General features: G+C 42.1%; 1 protein-coding gene across 4 annotated transcripts in view; it reads right to left on the bottom strand.

Moving 5' to 3' along the window:
* The window catches only part of VEZT (vezatin, adherens junctions transmembrane protein), a 36,159-nt gene extending 15,575 nt beyond the window's left edge, over positions 1–20,584 (bottom strand). For 2 of the 4 annotated variants that reach the window (XM_069974293.1, XM_069974301.1), the window contains exons 1-4: positions 20,481–20,584; positions 9,455–9,583; positions 2,938–3,027; positions 1,089–1,264 (exon numbers count right to left, since the gene is read on the bottom strand). In XM_069974293.1, coding sequence (XP_069830394.1) covers positions 1,089–1,264; positions 2,938–3,027; positions 9,455–9,583; positions 20,481–20,516 — 431 coding nt within the window. In that variant the 5' untranslated portion in view covers positions 20,517–20,584. Of the gene's footprint in view, positions 1–1,088; positions 1,265–2,937; positions 3,028–9,454; positions 9,584–20,338; positions 20,421–20,480 lie in introns of those variants that run through there. The other 2 variants (XM_069974307.1, XM_069974315.1) reach the window with 2 other exon arrangements.
* Between the last annotated feature and the right edge of the window lie 623 nt (positions 20,585–21,207).

Here is a 21,207-nt window from a genome sequence, read left to right as displayed (position 1 = left end):
TTCTGACACGTAAACTTTTGTTTGATATTGTTATTGTTGATATTGTTATGTTGTCAACCACTTCCACTTCCTGTTCATAAACTACTAAGTTTTGTAACTTGTTAAGCTAAATTACATGCATGTGAGAGTTGTATGATGTTTTATTTGTTAAAAAAAAGCAATAAAAACTTTATTTAAAAAAAAAAAGTCATGGTAAAAAAACAGTACTACACATAAATTCACTCTCACCCTCTATAAGATAACTATATTTTCTATGAGTTTCTGCGTAGAAATAAATATCTCTTTACACATATACAGGTGTATGGAACCGTATAAAGGAAGTATATGAGGTATAAGCTTCTGCACAGTTATTGATGTAACTAGTGAAAAGGTCAGTGTAACACTAATGTAAGATATCTTATAACCAAATATTTTTAGGAATGAAATATTATTTTTCCATATACTAATTTTTTTTTTAATGGACAACCCATTTAATTAGTGTGTTGCTATAGAGTGTCTGATTTCATCTGTACATGTGTCCGCTGTATTGTAAACTGTTGAAGAACATTTTGGTGTTATATAACTATAAGTTTTAAACAGTAATCACTCTACTTTTAATGTAGGAAAAAATTTAGCTAAGCAGCACACAAAATATCTGGTGAAAAACCTGCTATTTCCAGGATTAACCTAAAGCACTGTGAGAGCAGCTCCAGGCTACAATGCAAACCATAATATGCATTCAATTTGACTTGTTTACATCTAAGGATGCATATCTGTCCTGGTCACATGACGTGGACAGGTGCTGGAGTGCTAATAATGGTACTATTACTATATTTCGCTCTGCACCTGCTTTATTTTCATGTGACCAGGAAAGCGTTTTATCCTCTGGACGTAAGCAATAAAAAGGACCCCCTGAATAATTGCAAGCATGAACACATAATAAACTGACACTTCATATTGTCACCCTCTTACTGTGCGTGTGGTTCTCTGCACCATCCTCAAGCTTAGATGCTGCACATTTGAGATATACATATATTTGTATATATTCATGCAATTTCAAGAATAAAATGGTGTAATGAAATGGCTTTTAACCACTTGCGGAATTATACCAAATATTAGGTGTTGCTAGGGAGCCTAGGGATGGAAGATGCCGCTTCTGTTGATTCTGGGTCTGACCAGCAGACAGGATTCCCGGGTCAAGCAACTCAATCAGCTCCACATCCTCCTGTATTAGGACTTCCTGCAGTAGGATGGCACGCAGGCTATCAAGTCGGAACCCAATATCCTAAGAGGGTGGAGAAAAGAAAACAGATGATTAACCATTTAAAAGGAATGTGTCTTGTCAAACAGATAGATAGATAGATAGATAGATAGACACACACACACACACACTTGCTCTATGCTCTTTAACCAACATAAAATAGCATGAGGTACAAAATAGAATAGATAGAATCACAGAGAAACAAAACAAAATCCATGCAGCAACTTTGTGGACAGTATAATGCGCTGGTGGGCTGCTGGCCGGAGACATCTGTGGGTGCCAAGCATGCGATTTATGTTTGCTCACACATATTAAATAAGTAGATGAAGCCAAAAAAGACTTTCTAGGGCAGAGCAGAGCTCAGAAACATACAGAGTCAACAACAGTAGTCACAGTCAACTGCATCCCACAAACCTAAGCCATCACCATTAGCTTCTGCAAGTAACATTTGTGCCAAGGGTGAGCAGTCTTCTTACTGCCAGGAGTTACTCTGTCTACGCCATTACTCAATGATTGCATTCATAAAGAAAAATCTTGAACACGTTCTATTAAGGGCTGCAGATCAGAGATGGAAATCAGCCTGACTCGTATGCCTGGCTTAAATGTAAAGGTATTTTCCTATAAATTCTACCTCATTCTCAACACCAGCAACAAACTTATGGTCTGGGAGAAAATACTAAATGCCAGCATACACATTCTATAGGTGTGAACATTTTCATTTTAAGTTAAAAGAGGTGTAAACCGAATGACATAGTAATCTCCTAATTTCTACTAACCTTATTACAGTTTACATACATTTAACCACTATAGGGGACATTTATGAAGCTTGTGGCTGAGGCGTATGGCAGGGAGAAGGGCAGGTTTGCCCCTTCTCCCTGGCGTATGCCTGCAGTATCCCCCACTCGCCCGATGGATGAGACATGGCCTCCTCCCACGCCTCATTTATCATAATTTATGCCTACTTGGGTAACATTTTTGAGACTAAGCAGCTCTCACACAGTTTTATATGTCTTTAGCAGAAAGCAGCAGCTCAAACTGAGGGAAGTAGACAGATAAGGCAATGACATGTATAGAATGAATTGTTAGTCTCGAGAAGGGGGGGGAAGATTCAACATATATTTTACTTAATCAGATAAGCCCTTAAAGTGTCATTATGATGAGTGACAGATAAAGAAACCAGTAAGTGCATTTATACTTCCTCATTAAGTACAGGGAATGTGTCATCAGAACATAACATATTTTTTAGGAATTTTTGGTGACATTTTTTCTAATTTTCCATTTTTCTATCTATATTATAAAATAATCCTGAGATCTTGCAGTTTTCTTTCTCACCACTGGGGCCAAAACTAAGTTGAGACTTCCTGTTGTATCTGTAGTAATAAGAGAAGGCTGCTGAAGAGTTATCTGTACAGCATTGCAGCGACATGTGACAACAGTAGATAGTGGAGACAATAGAGGTTCCTAAGGAATGACCTCTTTATAGATCTCAAGGGGACAGACTTCGTCTATAGTCGTCTATGTCCATGAGGCTTGCTGTAAAGCATGTTACTAAATGCTGTTAAGAACAGCCCAGGCAAGATGGCAGCCTCCATAACAATGTACAAAAAGTGAAAAAAAAAAATGTAGGCAACACATTCCCTTTAATTTTCCTGTACAAACTAGAAAGCAAACACGAATAAAGGAGATTATGTACTCACCAATAAGTGGACCTTTTCATCTTTTTTCTTTTCTTGAACAAAAGGGTTCCAACGCTGCCATATTTCAAGCGCCCTCTTGTATAAGCCTGGCTGAATAAAAGAGAACAGAATGAAGCCATGCTTACTGTCCCTTTGTTTCAATTGTAATGACAATTTAAAGGTTAATGGAATAATAGTAAAAAACACATTTGTGATCATTTTTAATGACTCATTTAGTAATAAAACACAGATCAGTCACAGCATTAAAACCATCTGCTTAAAATTGTGCAGCATACTCTTTACGCACTGAAGGTGGAACATCTGTAGATTGCAGTGGACCCTACAGATGCTCAATACCTTGGACTCTTTGACATGTTCCTCAGACCACCTGAACTATTCTTTGCAGAGTGGCAGGGCACATTATCTGCAGATTATTACACTGCCTCCATCTGCTTGTATTTTTTCTACAATGCATCCTGGTGCTCTCTCTTGCCCAGATAAACAATGCACACTTAGCCATATATATGATGCTCCAAGGTTCAGTTCTGATTCTCCAGTTCCCATTGTAGGTACTTGTAGTAGTCAGCATGGGCACTGACTGGTCTGCAGTTACACAACCCCACACAGAGCATACTAGATGCCAGATACTGTTCTGGCACCTATCATAGCCAGCATGAACTTTTCAAAGCAATTTCTTGTACAGTACGTCTTCTGTGGAATCAATACCTGCATCAGGTACCCATACTTCTGTTGTTGAAACGCCAGCTGCCTTCCTTTGGACTGCATTTAGTAGGTAGTAATCATGCCATACCACGAATAACCTATGGGACCTGCCATTTTGGAGATGCTCTGACCAAGTCATGTAGCCATCACAATTGGCCCTATATAAATTGCTCAGATCCTTACTCTAGCCCATTTCTGTGCACGCTTCACTTTTCCAGTTTCCATTTTTTTAACATTACATTTGTTTTTTTATGTTATAAATAAAAAAAAACATAGTAATCAGTTTTTCCTTATAATAATTAAAATAATAATTAAATGAATGGGAAACGGTATAAAATGTATATGTTAAACATACACAAAAAGGGGCATCAGACTCTGCTATACTGCTGCCAAAAGCAACACAGACTTAATGCCAATTGATGCATTTAACCATCATTAATGTCATATTGAATGCAAACAGTTACTAAAGGGAAACAGTTACGTTTCTCATTACACAGTCTTTATTAAGAGTTATGTCGTTCTAAATGTTTGACTTTATTCATCTTTTACCTTGACTAATGTCACAATCCTATACAGCTGTCAATCTGAAGACACCCAGTATGGGAATGCCAGATGCAACAAGATGGATGCACTGCACCTGCTGTCCCTTCTGGTGCTTCATAGCCTAAAAAGGGGCACACACACTGACATATGTAAACCTTATCTAATTTTGTCATTTTCCTACCAAACTCTAATCTGACAGCAGTTACATAGTTAGGGCCATGGGCTAGGGTCATACATAGGAAAAACGAAAAATATAATTCAACTCAAAAGACGCACAAAATATGTTAAAGGGGTAGTGCGGCGTTTAACATTTATTTACTAAATAACACACATTACAAAGTTATACAACTTTGTAATGTGTGTTATTTAAGTAAATGGCCTCCTTCCTCGTGTTCCTCCCACCCCGGAAGTGTGGTGCATTATACTTAGTGAATTGCTGTCATCAGCTGCTCAGCCGCGATTGGCTGAGCACAATTATGCTCAGCCAATCGTGGCTGAGCAGCTGATGACGCGGCAGAGGGGGGCCGGCATGAGGGACAGCCGAAGCGGTTCGGCTGGCCTCCCGAAGACGACGTTGTCGGTCCAAGATGGAGGCCGAGTTCAGTGAGTATAATGCACCACACTTCCGAGGTAGGGGCACACGGGGAAAGGGCCATTCACTTAAATAACACACATTACAAAGTTGTAATGGGGGGGACTGTGTGTGTGGGCGGTAACTTTCTTCTTTGTATCTTTTATTATCATCTTGGGGGCCATGTACTAAAGAGAAGACTACACAGGAGGGGGGGGGGGCATCTACTATATGGGGACACACACAGGATACATATTTATGACACTCTTTAGTGTTTAAGGTAAAGGCTGTACTCTACTCTACTCATCCTATAGACTTTAACAGTTTTTTGACAATTCCTTGACGCAATCCACGGGATAGAGGATGTGCCCAGGTAGCAACCATTGTGACTCACATTTCTGGAGAGTGTGCACTGATTCCTTTACTTTGAACAAAGCGACATGCACCCTGCTTGTCTATCTATACAGAAAATATAGAATAAAAATTGAACAAAGAATAAAAAGTTATATATGTGTGTGTGTGTAACAGAGATAAATTGCTAAAATATAAATATTAAACACAAACACTTATTCCTCTTTCATATGGTTGGCCTCTCATTAGGTAACATTGAGTCTTGCTAATGGAAAAGGAATTTGCCTTATACTGAGACAGGTAAATGGAGAAGTGAAATGTTAAAGTGAAACTAACAGGCCAATATGTGACAACAAAACAAAATCTGCAGCTGCATTCACTGAAACTCATCATACAGTATGTTTGGCGAAACTTTGAAACAAGTCTGAACTATTCTCCATGGTAGAAGTGATAAGTAAACAGTTAAAGGCAATGTTTTTTTTTTAAATTGTTTTAGCTGTTTCTTTTTTATTATTTCCAAATACCTTCCTGGCATGGGCCATATAGAAGGCACACTTTCTTACTGTAGTATGTGTACACACAGGGCAGCAGGGTTTATATGCATTGTGGCAGCTGAAATGTACAAGGATAATTTGATTGAAACTCATAGACACCATTTATAGACTCCTCTCTGCGAACAACTGAATGGCGAGTGTTTACACTGAAGGACTTCAAAAAATGATTAGCGATGATTTTGAGGTCAGGTCAAAAGATGTGAACAAAGGCATACAAACAACTTTTCATTTGTTTTTGATCATTGCTGCGTTTACACCAGAAGACTATCGCTCAGATTCAAACAATCTAACTATTTATTACACGGTAATCGACCCTTTAGTTGTGATTATATGGACACTATCATGCCTAAAGGAGAAGTCCCATGAAACTAAAAAATCCCCTGCCTTCCTTGGATTTTTTTGTTTCATGTGACTTCTCCTTTACTTTATGCCACCAGCACTACAACAGAGTAGTTTTTAAAGGAGAAGTAACTAAGTTAGAAGACTCTAACCTGCTGCTATGTTCCCATAGCACACAGAGCACTTAGGATGAAGGGGATTTTCTTACCTTCATCATCAGTGCCATTTTTGCAACTTCACTTTAATCAATATATAAATGAGGAAACTTGGTGCACTGGGTGTGGGACTATAACCCATAGTGCACCCATCTGCCCTGTTTGGCTACCTCTCAGCATCTATCCAGCGCTCTGCAGTAAGGAGTAGAGTGACATCACTGCAGAGTACTGCTTCAATATTCACAAGGATAGGAGGGATGGATTGGTAGTCCTGCCCCCCATGCACCTAACCAAAAGGAGCTTTTGTGAAACACCCACTATTTAAAGAGAGAAGGAAGAGTATCAGAAGACAACGCCTCATGTGACCCTGTGGGTCAAACAGTGGGCCCTACTTGAAGTGACATGTCAAAAATTTTGATCGGTCCGGGTCTGAGTGTTCAGACCCAGACCAATTGGGAGATAGAGCTGGAATGAAAATGGGCTGCTATCTGTGGCATGGCAAATCCTGAAACCAGGATGCAACAGTCAATTGAAATCCTTAAAATGTGTTAAAATGACTTTTGCTTCAAAATACATGGTGGTTCAACAGCCATGTTATAAATATTAGTTAGTCCTCTCTCTGAGCCGGGACTATATATGCTTTTCAGGGTTATGAGGTCCTTATCTCTCTGCAGATAACTAATGCTACCCATATGTAAAACTGCTATTCGCCAAACACTAGGAAACTATATGTGGCTGCATACTACAGAGCCCTAGGCAATGTGTGTGTCACCATGTCCTATGTGACAATGGACAGACCATTAGCTCTGGAAAACATTCTTTAACATTTTTTTTTTGTTACTGCGTAATTCCATTTGTGTTTTTACATGGTTTGGGTAGATTTAGTATAATTCTAAAATCATAAAGAAATAAAAAATAAGAAAACATGTTCAACCTTTATATAGTCATACCACGTTGAAACTACACAATTTTTTTGTAGAGTGCTTTGTCAGGTATCAAGTATAGCCTCTAAAACTGATAACACATCATAATGTGAAAGCCATAAAGCGGAAGCTAAAACCACTGGCATTTGGTAAGGTTGTGTGGTTTGAGGTTTCTGCTTTGTTTTGTGTACTTTATTCCTATAATGAAAGAAAGCAATATGCAGAAAATACTAGATGAGCCTATTAATAGGAAAAATGTGCAGAAAAATCTAAAGCACAATTTACAATATTTCACCTAGACAATTATAACAAATAAAACACTATCTTGGTAAATAAATAGTTCAACTAAACCTATTGGGGGAGATTTATGAAACACGGTGTAAAGTGAAACTGGCTCAGTTGCCCCTAGCAAACAATCAGATTCCACTTTTCATTCCTCACAGACTCTTTGGAAAATGAAAGGTGGAATCTGATTGGTTGCTAGGGGCAACTGAGCCAGTTTCACTTTACACCATGTTTGATAACGCTCCCCCATTGTAGCTATTCCTGCAATCCGAACCAACCTGAAGCTATTTAGTGTATGTCTTCTACACTTCAGCTATGTAACAGCAGGGCTTCTGCTCATAAAATGAGTAATGCCCCTATTACACGGGTCGTTTAGAGGAGCAAACGAGCACTCTCAGCGCTCGTTTGCTCCTCGTTCCCCGCTCGCTGCCGCCGCTATTCAACGAGCGGGTGAATGGGGGAGGGGGCAGCTGGGAGCTGCGGGGGGGCTGCCCGGGGGATCGCTGATCGTCCGGGCAGCCCATAGGATATAGCAGCGTCTGCTGCCGATGCTCCTATTCAACGGAGCGACGGCAGCAGATCGCTGCTATATCAGTCGCTTGTTTTTCAACATGTTGAAAAACAAGCGACTGCAACGATCAGCCGACATGAACGATGTCGGCTGATCGTTGCACTCTATTCCACGGGACGATTATCGTCCGTAGCGGCCGATATCAGCCGAATACGAACGATAATCGTTCCGTGGAATAGGGCCTTTATAGCTATAAAATATTAGGGAGTTGCGGATTCCCCCAGGAATCACACCCTTTTCATGGTCTCCTAACAATTACATTTTTTTCTACATTTTCTACATTTTCTTGCTTTGACATGAAAATTATTAAATGCTCTCTCATAAAAAATGTTTATTGACATTGAAGCACAAATTCCAAAGGAAAGTTTTACTACCTATTCCTATATGGTTTACTCTTTATTTAATGCATTGCTATGGGGTAAATTTATGTCCCCCATACACTATGCTGGCTGGGTTCAGTTGTCGGCATTAAGTGTATGGTGGTCTCCTGTAACTCCAACAACAAATGACATTGGTGGAGATAGGGGTTGGGACATGATGGATTTTCACTGCCCAACTCCTTTGTTCTCTGAGAGATAAGCTCCTGGCACAGCAGTACACCTGCAGTTCCCCCCTCTCCATAGAGAACACAGGAATGTTCATGTTTATGACAAGGATGGTATAACTGTCAGCTATCAATTATTAGTGTATGGCCACCTTTTCTTATTTGCATTGCACTTTCAAGCAATCGCACTACAAACAGACAACCAGATTTATCTTACAACTAACTAAAAGGTGCCCATGACAGACAATGGAAATTTCAAAGAGGAAAAGTAGTAACTGCTTGTTCTTACATGTGGAGCACCTAGTTCTGAAGAAGTATGAGAATTCTCAACATAGCTGTCCATGATATCTATAATGACTTTCGATCTGGCTGAACCACAAGTCATTGGGTCGGTCCCCGGCAGCCATGATTAATAGATCTTTCCCTGTTTGGCTATAGGGACAGATCAATCTTGACCTGGCTCAGGCCATATAAATATGATAACAGGTTCCCTTTAAGTGCCTTTATACAATGTCATCCACACAAAGAAAATACATAATACAAATTCTGTATAAATTTACAGTCTATTCACATCAAGCAATAATGGACTTTACCTCACTTTTCTTTCCAGGCTCATTGCTGGGTTTGCATGCAGTATTTATATCATATCAGGAGACATCAGGTAATTGAATACGCCTAAAAGTATATTTAAGTCAGAATCACTTATTTTAAGGGTGTGTTTCCACATCTGCGTTTGGGAAACCATGCCCCCTGTTCTCCCTCAAATGCAGCACAATGTTACCGGGATTATTAAGGGAGAATGGGGGCCATAGTTTGCTTAGCATATGTGGAAACACAGCCTTGTATTGAGATAGGCTCTTAAAAAGAACAGAGGTCATCAGTACAATAAGGCTGTGTAATGTGACAAAAAGTTCCTGACCATGTTCATAAAACTTTGACATATGTATAGTGCTTCGGTCTTTCTTTTAATTTTGCCCACCTTTGGAGTCTTGTGAGCCTGTCCATGAAATCCATTCTCTGTCAGGCTCTCTTCCTCTTGTGACACCAGTGGACATATTTCAAAGTCTGTGTGGCCCAAATCCTGCAGGTACTGGTACAGTGGTGAATTCTGCAAAGCACAAAAAAGTATGGATGGTTATTAGTGGGCAGCACAGTGGCTCAGCAGTTAGCGCAGGGGTCTTGGGTTCATATCCCACCAAGGACAACATCTGCAAAGAGTTTGTATGTTCTCCCCGCATTTGTATGGGTTTCCTCCCACATCCAAAACCAAAAGAATAATAAGGTATCAACTATACAGTACAACATGTAATACAGACAGTCCACACACTGCAGCAATGGGGAGTCAGAAAGCACCCCAAAAAGCAGCATTTTTGTACTCAAGTCTAAAATTGTTGTGAAACTTCATCGAAATGCATTAAGATTAATGCATCACATTGGAGGAAATTACTGCCACTATCTCTACACTTAAAAATAACAAAGCTCCAGGCCCTGACGGCTATAGTGTGGAATTTTATAAATCTATGTCTTCTGTCATCTCCCCTACCCTTCTTTCTACTTTCCAAACTATTCTGACTGACCATCACATGCTCCCCTCGGGAGATACTGCATATATCAAAATACTACATAAACAGGGGAAGGATCCGACATCTCCTAATTCGTACAGGCCAATCTCTTTAATAAATGTAGACCTAAAATTGTTGGCAAAGATTATGACCAATAGATTGGCAGACATCCTACCATCACTAATAGGCAGCCATCAAGTTGGCTTTATAAAAGGACGTTCTGGTGTCACTAATATAAGAACGGTACTAGCGGCCCAGTCTGGTGTCCAATCTGGGGGTCGTTCCAGCCACTCTCCAGGTCTGTTGGCAATTGACGCCGAAAAGGCTTTTGATAATATCAGCTGGGAGTGGCTGGACATGACCCTAACAAAATTTGGTATCACAGGTCAATTCAAAGATTTTATTTCCACAATATACACATCTCCAAAAGCTACAATTAATACCCCGGGTTTCCTTTCAGATAGCTTTTCCTTACAAAAAGGTACCAGACAGGGTTGCCCCCTATCCCCTCTATTGTTCAATTTGGCGATGGAGCCTCTTGCTTGATATCTTATTTCTTCTGACTTTTTCTCAGGCATATGGGTTGGTTCCCAAATCATCAGTTACATGCTTTGCTGATGATACTTTAATATATTTAGATAACCCAGATCTACATGTTCCGGCAGTATTAGTTGCCTTAAAAATGTTTGGTTCCTTCTCTGGGTATAGAATCAATATACATAAAAGTCAACTTCTTTACCTAACTCCACATAAGAGGTCTACTTCGGGTCCTGCGGGGGTCTCCATCGCTAAATCCTATATTACTTATCTTGGAATCCAGATTGGCAGAACTCCCTCCTCACTATATTCCCTGAACTATTGCCCTATAATTAAGAGAATAAAACAAGATCTCCTGAGATGGGAATCTCTACCATTGTCAATTCTAGGCCGTACCCACTTAATCAAAATGATGTGTTTTGGAAAACTGTTATATCCAATGCAAACAATACCCCTTTTACTCAAACATTCTGACGTTTCCCTACTCCAATCATATTTCACTAAATTTATTTGGCAATCAAAGAGACCTCGTATTGCCTATTCCACTCTCTGTCTCCCTACTTCTAAAGTTGGCGCTCAATGCCCAGATATTAGATTATATAATTTAGCCGCTCTCTTTCGCCATGCTAAAGATTGGATTACGGACACGTCATATTTCTCCAATATTTTAATTGAGAAAGCTTTAGCAGCACCTTGGCCTTTACCCACCCTGCTACATGCTAAATTACCAGAACTACCCCCAGAAATTAAGAGAAGTGTTATCTTTAAAGACACCATTGCCACATGGAAGGCGATACGAAAATTATATGGTTTACCCTTTTGCCTATCGAAAAGATTTCCTCTGTGGCATTCACCACTTCACCCACCTGACTCAGACAAATTGGACTACTCGGAGTGGCAAAGTGCACATGTTTCTTCTGTTGGGGATCTGCTGAATACTAATTCCAACACTTTCTTATCATGGGATATCGTCAGAACACGATTTAAATTGTCTTCATTTAATTTACCTCAATACGATTCTATAATTGAATTTCTTACTTCCAGAGTACGGGACATAGCAGAAGCAGAAAGTAATATAGAATTTGATAATCTATTCCCAACACCACCGGTTCATAATTCTTTATCACATACATATGGAGAACTTAGATCACGCTCTCAAAAGAATTTATCTAGACAATTTTTTTTCAAAAAATGGTCCTCCATAATTTTTTCAGAGGATCTGACCCAACAAATATTGAGAGGATCTCAACTAGTGCATTCTGCCACTCCCAATGTGGTTCTACGTGAAATACATTTCCGCTTTATACACAAGGCTATATATGCCTTTAATATTCCTTTTTCCAACTCCCACACTTCTCACATAAACAGTTGCCCGAAATGTTCACTTCCTAAAGCAGACTTGTTCCATTGTGCCTGGGCCTGCACGCGAGTGTAGGAATTTTGGGACTCTGTGCGGCTCTATCTTTTGTCCACTTGGGGCAATGCCATACCACTTCTCCCTCTTAGTTATCTTTTTCATTTTATTGATATAGACTCTACTACTCCCTCTCCTAAATTACTTACTTCTAAAGGAATTCATTTAAAGAGGACCTGTCACCCCCCGCGCCGCACGGCTCCATTCATTCTCTATGGACGCTGGACTCATCTCCCCAGCGCGCGCCGGCTTCACACCGGGATATCTCCATCGCGGGACCGGCTCCGGCAGCGGGACTCAGCGACATGAGGTAAGTATAAGGGGATCTATCTGGGGGTCGGGAGCCTGTCACCCCGGCGCGGGGGTGACAGGTCTCCTTTAACTCTATTAGTTTCCCTGAAATGTTTATTAAGACACTGGATACTGGATACTCTACCAGACATTTCTGAGGTAATCTGCGCTTTGAAGGAGATCTTTCATTGGGAACTTTTGGATGTATTGCGCACCAAAGAAAAATCAACAAACACATTTATGTCCAAATGGACACAATTTCTAATTCATGATTTTACTATAGAAGAGAGAGACTCTGTCATTAATCAATTTAAGGACACTGATTGGTATTGCATGGCCGCCCAAAAGGGAACTCTGGGAGCACTCCAAATATCTTAAGCTTTTCCCTTTCTCTGTTAAAGACATTTCTGTCCATTCTATTGGTAGCATATTTGAATATCTGACATCTATACCATGTTTTAAGGTAATTATATGTTACTGTTTTTCTACTTATGTTTTTGGTAAGACTACGTTGTATTGTATATGATAATATATCTTTTAAGGTTATTACAAAGGCTCATTGTATCTGTATGATATTGTAAACATACAATCCTTTGTTGCCTGTGAGCGACTTTCTTTTTGAATATGTAATGAATTTTCAATATGTATGTTCAAATATTACATAAGCCACTAATAAAATATCGTTTAAAGGGAACCTGTCACCCCCCGTGCCGGGGTGACAGGCTCCCGACCCCCCTATACTCACCTGATCCCGCCGGGTCCCGCTTCTGGATCCGGTCGGGTGATGAAGATCTCAGCCGCTGCAGCCCGATGCGCGTGCTGAGAGATGAGTCCAACGCTCATAGAGAATGATTGAGTGCTGGACTCTCCTGTCATTCTCTATGAGTGTTGGACTCATCTCTCAGCGCGCGGCGGGCTGCAGCGGCTGAGATCTCCGTCACCCGACCGGATCCAGAAGCGGGACACGGCGGGATCAGGTGAGTATAGGGGGCTCTAACGGGGGGTCGGGAGCCTGTCACCCCGGCATGGGGGGTGACAGGTTCCCTTTAAAAAAAAAAAAAAAAAGATCAATGCAACTTTTTGCAATCTATGTAATGGTATAGTTACACGTGGCACATACACAGAAATCTGTAGCGTGTAATCAGTAATCGGTTTCCATCGTCCCACTATTCCTCCTTGTAAAATCCTCAGCAGTTAATCCACAGCACTGGGTACATATTTATGCAGAGAAGCCCAGTAACTACATGCTATGGATTACCTTATGTGTAATCCCTTGTGTATATGTGTGGACATACCCTAGGGATAAATCCACACAGGATAGAACAGCTGCATGTTTTACCTGCAGATTTGCTGGGTAAAAGGGTTAAATTCGGCAGTGACACTGACGGAATTGTGGTGGGTGCATAGCTATCCCTAAATTCCTTCTCAGGCCCAACTAAGGTATGGATATGTTCACACATAGCATTTACTTATCACTATTTTGCTTCAAATTGCACTTTGTTAAGTATTTTGCCCGTCTAATGAAAATACGGCAAACATTGTATGTCATTGGGCGCCAGGCCAGGCCTGTTTTTACAGACCTGGGAATGGGAGGAATCCATTCAAATGTGACATGTTAAAAGAAGTGGAGATCAAATGACCTATTTTTCCATTTACATTATCAACAATGACCTTTAGGAGTTACGCTTAGGTGAAATGAAATGAAAGGGGGGCTTACAGTTTTATGCAACTAAAGCCTATTTTATAATAACAAGCAACTTTAGGGTACAAACCCACACGACGTATATGCAGCAAATACGCAGCAGATTTGATGGTGCAGATTTGATGCTGTGTTTAGTTATTTAGATCTAATCTGCTGCGTATTTGCTGCGTATCGCAGCAGTAAATAAGCTGCGTATACGGTATGTGGGTTTGTACCCTTAAAACGTATAAATTAATGAGGTAACATCTGTGCCACGCTCGTTTCTCTGTCCAGAATTTTCCCACCTCATTTTGATGGCATTTTGGGAACCCTATCCAGATGCATTGTACAGTAATCTACTGCAGATCTATGGGGCAGAACCTGAACCACATCCTATTGTTCTGACTGATCTATATTTCCCAGATTTTACTTTTAACAAGTTTCAACTAAATCTGTGAGCAAGACTAAAAAAAACAACAATGTTTGCTTTGTCTCCTGTCTTCCCCACGGTTTACTCAGTAGTACAAGCCCTGTTTCTGGAATACCCTGTCTGAACCCTATAGTTTATGGTTCTTTCCGTTTAGGGCAGAAATGTTGCAAGGAAACAACATGACGCATACAGAGGTAACATGTTACTCCACCTTTCGCCAGAATGGAATAGCCTTTAAGGGCATGTCGGTGGCTTCATGTACTTTACATTCTGAATCACTTGCAGCCACCAGACAGACAGCCCGCATTCCTTGGCATTGAACATCACTTGTTATAGAGGTAAATTTCCCAAAGCAAGTTTATACTTGGTTATTGTAAAATCTGCACATTCGCCAGTGTTTGGCTCTACCCACTGTCCATGAACTTATATACAATTCTGTTCAGGATAGGCTATCACTATTATATCCATATTGCCTCTCATGCTGATAAGATTGCCTGAGCTGGTGTCACTATAGTATAGAGCAGTGTATTCAAACATTTTCAACCTCGGGGCACACTTACCACATAACATTCAACCAAATGCAAAAAATAGTCTCAGACCTAAAGCAATGTATTAAACTTTTTCTACCTCGGGGCACGCCTACCAAATACAAAAAATGTCTCTGATCTGAGCTATTAAAGGGGTACTCCAGCGGGGGGGGGGGGGGAATTTTTCCTGGGACCGGGAAGGAGGTGGCTGAGGGAAACGATGTCCACTCACCTCCCCGGTTTCAGCGGCGGGTCCCGCATCGCGGCGCTCCGGTCCCTGAATCCCGGACGCTTCCTGGTGTCTGACGCGGGTACGAGACGTGACGTCTCAGGTCCGCTCAGCCAGTCAGTGACGGAGGTGGGATCCGTTTCAAGTCCGCTCAGATCCCGCCTCTGTCACTGACTGGCTGAGCAGACCTGAGACGTAACGTCTCGTACCCGTGTCAGACACCAGGAAGCGGCCGGGAACCGGGGACCGGAGCGCTGCGGGACCCGCCGCTGGAAACGGGGAGGTGAGTAGACGTCGTTTCCCTCAGCCACCTCCTCCCCGGTCCCAGCAAAAAAATGCCCCCCATCCCCCCCCCCCCCCCCGCTGGAGAACCCTTTAACTTTCCCCTTTCTTTTCCATCAGGCCCAGACTGCCAGGATGATTTCCTCCAGCTACAATTCACCTCTTCAGAAACTGCTAGTCATACCTTTTACACGGGCCGATTATTGTGCAGAAAAAATTAAAATTATCCTTTTTAACAGTTGTATTACAAAGTAATATAACTTTATTAAAGTAATGTATTAAACACATATTTTTAGTCTCTGGAGTAGCCCACTGAATATTGTTTTGCAAATGATCTTTGGCAGAATCAGGATGAGGCTGTGTTCCCATATTTGCATTCAGAGTACAGCTGAAACCACACCCCAACGTATTCACCAATAGCAGTGCACAATCACACAGCTGTTGGTAAAAGAAAGGGGGCATGGCTTCAAATGCAAATGTGCAATCAAGGCCTAATAAATTCCACCCAGTTATGAATGATGCAGCGAATTACCTCTGTGTAATTGGATAGGAAATACAAAGCTGCCCAGACCACAAAAGGGATGGCACCATAAATACATGATGGGGCCCTGTGGATTTCTCAGCCCAGCTGTCTAAATATCTGGCATTACTCGGCAGTATAGTATTCTGCACGTGCAAATCACTGTAAGATGCTGAATACACTACTGGAAAGCAACTACTGTAGTATTCCACTCTGTGCCGCTCTGCAGGGTTTTCTTTCATAGGTTCTGCTGTGTTTTACACACACACACACACACACACACACACACACATAGAGAGAGATACAGCCATCTTGAAGTAGATCATACAATATTTTACTTTTTAAAATTCAAACAACAACCAAAGTAAAAGAAGATAAAACTATCAGACTGTGACATGAAAGAATAGTAGTGTATACAGCTAGGCTTAAAGGGGTTATCCGGAGAGCAGAAAAAGTCCTACTAGTTCTGCTCTCTGGCACTGCACTTCCTCTACCTGGCTGTCTTGCATAATAACTTATGAAACGTGAGTGTGGTGGGTGCACGTTGCGAGCGTTGCGTGCAGGCGATATAGGCTGTGTTTACGATAATTCCAACAACATTGCATAGCTGTTAAAGAAGAAATAGGGGCATGGTTTCCACCGCATTCTGAACATATATGCGGAAAGGCTTTTCATAAACACTGCCATCAGCAGACGTTCAGTGCTCAGTGTAGTGCTGCTGTGCCAGCCTGTTCAGTCCAGTGTACGTTTATCAGCATGATGTCCTGTGACTGGCCAGACAAGTATGGGAAAGGTCCCTGTGTGAGCAGTGCTAATCCACAACCCAGCTTTAGTCTTACCCCTCTTAAATAGAGAGAATAAGAAGTAGCTGTGATCCATGCAGGGGGCTCTCATGAGCTAACAGCAGTGACAGCACTAAAATCACCTTATCTAAAGGGTTAATTTAAAAAATCTTTTGAAAGTACAGATAGCTCTTCATAGTGGCACTGTTTGGGCACAGTATTCACATTATAAAGTATTATTTATTAACTCTTATGGTACACTATATGCAAATATGCATATATCCATACAAACCAAGAGCTGGCCCTGGGTGTGATACAGAGTGAAAGGAAGTCGCATTTTATCTTTTACGATCTTCTGTTTACTAAAAATACAAGAGTCCAAGTTATATCAGCCTCTTCATCAAGCTGTTAGTATAACACACATAAAGGTTGTCGGGGTCCGGCCATAAAGGACCATGGTACTGCCCTCATAGCTGCTTTGCATTCATAGCAAAACATTTTCACTAACTTACATGAACATGCACAGACATATTTTTAGGCATGAAAATGACATGGAAATGATCTTGTGTCATCGAAGATAGTGCTTTCTTTTAGTCCTATTCAGAGATTTGTACTATGTACTGTATGTCGTTTGCTAGGCGCAATGGGGGGATTAATCTGCAACACTGTGGCTTCTTTGTAATGCTGGGAGGGATAATCACATTGAGTTCATTTGCAACTTAATGTTAGAATAACCCTCCCAGCATTACAAAGATGCTACATGTTGCAGATAAAGCCAGTCAGGGACTTGTTCACATCAGCTGTCTCAGAAGGGAGGAGAGGGAGACAGAGAGAAAGGCTCACACAAAGAATTTTGTGTCTTTATCAGAAAGCAGCAGCTCAGAACTGGGAGAAGGAGACTGAACAGCTAATAAAAAGCATGGAATGAACTGTTAAGACCCTATTCCACCAACAGATCTGACGACAGATTATCTGCCAAAGATTTGAAGCCAAACCCAGGAGTGGATTTGAAAAGAGGAGAAATCCCAGTCTTTACCTTATGACCTGTTCTCTGATTATAGTCTGTTCCTGGGTTTGGCTTCAAATCTTTGGCAGATAATCTGTCGTCAGATCTGTTGGTGGAATAGGGCCTTTAGTCTAACCATGAGAAGCAAATTATAAGGTCCCCAAAAGAGTTCCAAGAAGTTTGTAAACATAATATAGGGAGGGAGGTCATAACAAGAAGATTGGTAGGTAGAGAAGAGTGCTCTCCAGCAGGCTGCAGCTGTCAGGGCGCACTGGCAAATTTAGTTTAGAGCAGTGCTTCTCAATTTTTTTCTATTGTAGCCTCACCCAACAGACAAAATGATGCCTGGGCCTCACCAGACTGACCAAGAGGATTCTGGGGCCTTACCATCTATGGTGAAAGTCCATGCAAAGATAAAAACTATTGCTCAGTCTACCATTCATTTATCTCCTAATCTCTGTATAACATTAAATAAGCACAAAATGAGTCAGTAATGTTCCTTAACATGAGATTGTTGCATTTAGAGAAAGGACTGTGCAGCTTAAAGTCGCTTTTGTAAATACTGACTCCCCAGCTGTGTCACACCAGCAACTAGGGACACCTCACAGTATGAGAAGCACTGGTTTAGTGGGTTTGCGGATACTCATATGTATTATTACTATTCTTACTTTTATCACAATAAAAATTGACTACTGAGCAATGTTTATTGTATCTTGTACTGATCCTAAAAGTCCCTGTACGCTTCATTATTCTTACTGCATAGGGTTGAATAACACCCAAGTCATTGGCTGAGCAACCTGAAATCCACAGCAGAGATCTTGGGGAATGTCTCAGACTTTTGTCACCAAGTCTGGGTTACACAGTGATTCATAGTCATGTGACCAGGAACCGCAGTGTCACACTGCATTGTAGGAGCTCCGACATGCTGTAACGGCATGTTCACATACCTTGGAATTTTATTGCATTAACGCAATAAAAATGTACGCGTGAACACAGCCTTAAGCCTTATTCTCAAACTCTGTAATCCCCAGAGGTTATAAAGTGTTAAAGTGACTAGCCCAGGCTAAAGCCCTGGAGGCGGGCCGGCCCACCCTTTGTGGGAAGAAACTCCAGCCCCTCCATGACGTGACTCCATTAGAATCAATGGAACCCTATCATAGAGGGGCTAGGTTTTCCTTCCACTAAGGGTGGGTCGGCCCGCCTCCAGTGCTTCAGCCTGGGCCTGGTGGTACAGTCACTTTGAGCTGTGCAGCGGATTTGCAGCTCTCCCGGTGTCATGTGTCATTATAATGCTGGGAAAGCTTAAAGTGACTGTACCGCCAAGCCCAGGCTGAAGCACTGGAGGCGGGCCGACCCACCCTTAGTGGGAGGAAACCCCAGCCCCTCTATGATAGGGTTCCATTGATTCTAATGGAGTCACGTCATGGAGGGGCTGGAGTTTCTTCCCACTAAGGGTGGGTCGGCCGCCTCCAGTGCTTCAGCCTGGGCCTGGTGGTACAGTCACTTTAAAGTGTGTTACATCAGGACTTTCCTGATACAGTTGCACGGATGTGTCATTACAGTCCCATGAAGATTTTAACATCTTCCCCGCTCCTGGCATCATACTGATACATGATGTCAAGCGGTGAGTCATTCCATATCATTCCTTACCTGTACGTGCTTCCATGTTTTATGGAAATGGGTGAGTAAGCCCTTATACTGCACTTACAGACCATTGCTGCTCTATTGAGAATTCTGGGAAGAATGGATATGCAAAATAGCTCTCACACCTCTTGAGCAAAGAGATGTTCCTTCAAGTCAAGTCTCACCCCTTTGACCCACGCCAATAGACCTCTCACTAGCCAGCCAACACCCTGCTCTGCACTGAGGAGGGGCAACAACTCTGAAACAGCTGCCAGCAGATGAGAAATCTTTCCTTTTGGAGAGATTGTTTGGTTTGGCATAAAATCCCCAGTCATTTTTCTATGGCTCCTTGACTGAGATAGACTTAACTTGAAGGGACATCTCTTTGCTCAAGATGTGTGACAGCTATTTTGCATATCCTTTTTTCCTAAGATGCACAGTAATGGTCACACCACCATACTACATAGATGCATTTCTGCATCCGTATTAAAGCCACATGTCCTGACAGCTGCCAGGTCACATCATCATGCAGTGCAGGTGGACGTGCAGTCGTACTACGGAAGGATTTTTTCTATTATACTAGTGTGAACCCTGCGTCAGAGTGTAAAGGGTCAATTGGGAGGAGCCACAGCTCATGAATACTGAGGACTCCTTAAAAACAGATATAGGCACATATATAACATACACAATTGTGAAATTAGCTATGGTACCTAGGATGAAAGGGTGGAGGCAGATTCCCTTTAAAGGAATTATCCAGTTTAGACCCCTCCATCAGCCTTACCAGCTACATTATTTTGCTGTACTACCCCTTTAACGCTTCCTGGTCCTGATGTGACACCTAACAATAGTGACACAACAGACTGTACAGTGATCCCGGCAGCAATAGAGGAAGTGAAGCCTAATGTCCAGCAGAGTAGCCAGGGATGGGGCAGAGTCCTCAGCTGCTATGGGCACAGGCGGTGTGACAAAGATTAGTCACCTGTCAGGCAGACTGCACGGCTCCCACCGGCCCCGGCTCTGCTCCCCGGTGTAATAGTGAGGCACAGCGCCACCGGGGTGCAGGGTCCTGGACACAGACCCTCAGCCTGCTACACAACACACACGAGCCTATTGTCACCCACCTCAAACACCACTTCTTCATCAAACTCCGCAGTCATTGCTGTCCGCCATGCCACACAGCGCGGCACTCTGGGAGACCGAGTCCTGAGCCAGTGATGTCACTGGAGAGGCTGCTGCGCAGTGCTTGATTGTGGGAACTACATTTCCCAGAGATCAACGCGGTCTGTCTGTTCAGGCCGCTTAGTAGAGTCGTGTACGCCGTGGGGAGCAGTGAGGGGTGGGAATATGTCTATTGTGCGAGTATGAGCCGCCTGGAGCTACAAACAAAAACACGGTGATGGCCACTAATAGCGTGCATTGTACTTTATAACAATGGCTGACTATGATAGTAGGGTCTCCCAGTGCATGCACCACTGTTCATGTTATTGTTCCTGTGCAGTGGATTCTCAGACCACAGCTGTGGAGAATGGGGGCTTCTCTTGTTTCCATTCACTCCTTACATCCCAAAGATTCATGAATGCTCTTTATATAGCCAACATCCTCAATGCGGGAAGTGTACACTGGCTGCCATGTTATAGGTCCCATCTCCCAGGGCACTGGACCTCCTTTGGCCTTTAGAAATAGAAGTTCTACAACCCATGTAGACAGGATTCTGCACAGCATGATTCTCCTTGTCCCAGAGATGCTGTATGGAGCCTGTCATCACTGTCCTGGGGCCTAGACCACAAGTCATCAGAGGTCCCGGGTGGCTTCTGCCTGGCCCACCAGCTTTGATGTCTCTTACTATAC

Source organism: Dendropsophus ebraccatus, chromosome 1 (assembly GCF_027789765.1).
Source record: "Dendropsophus ebraccatus isolate aDenEbr1 chromosome 1, aDenEbr1.pat, whole genome shotgun sequence".
Taxonomy (NCBI): domain Eukaryota; kingdom Metazoa; phylum Chordata; class Amphibia; order Anura; family Hylidae; genus Dendropsophus; species Dendropsophus ebraccatus.
The sequence above is the reverse complement of the archived record's forward strand: the minus strand, read 5'-3'. Positions and strand labels throughout refer to the sequence as shown.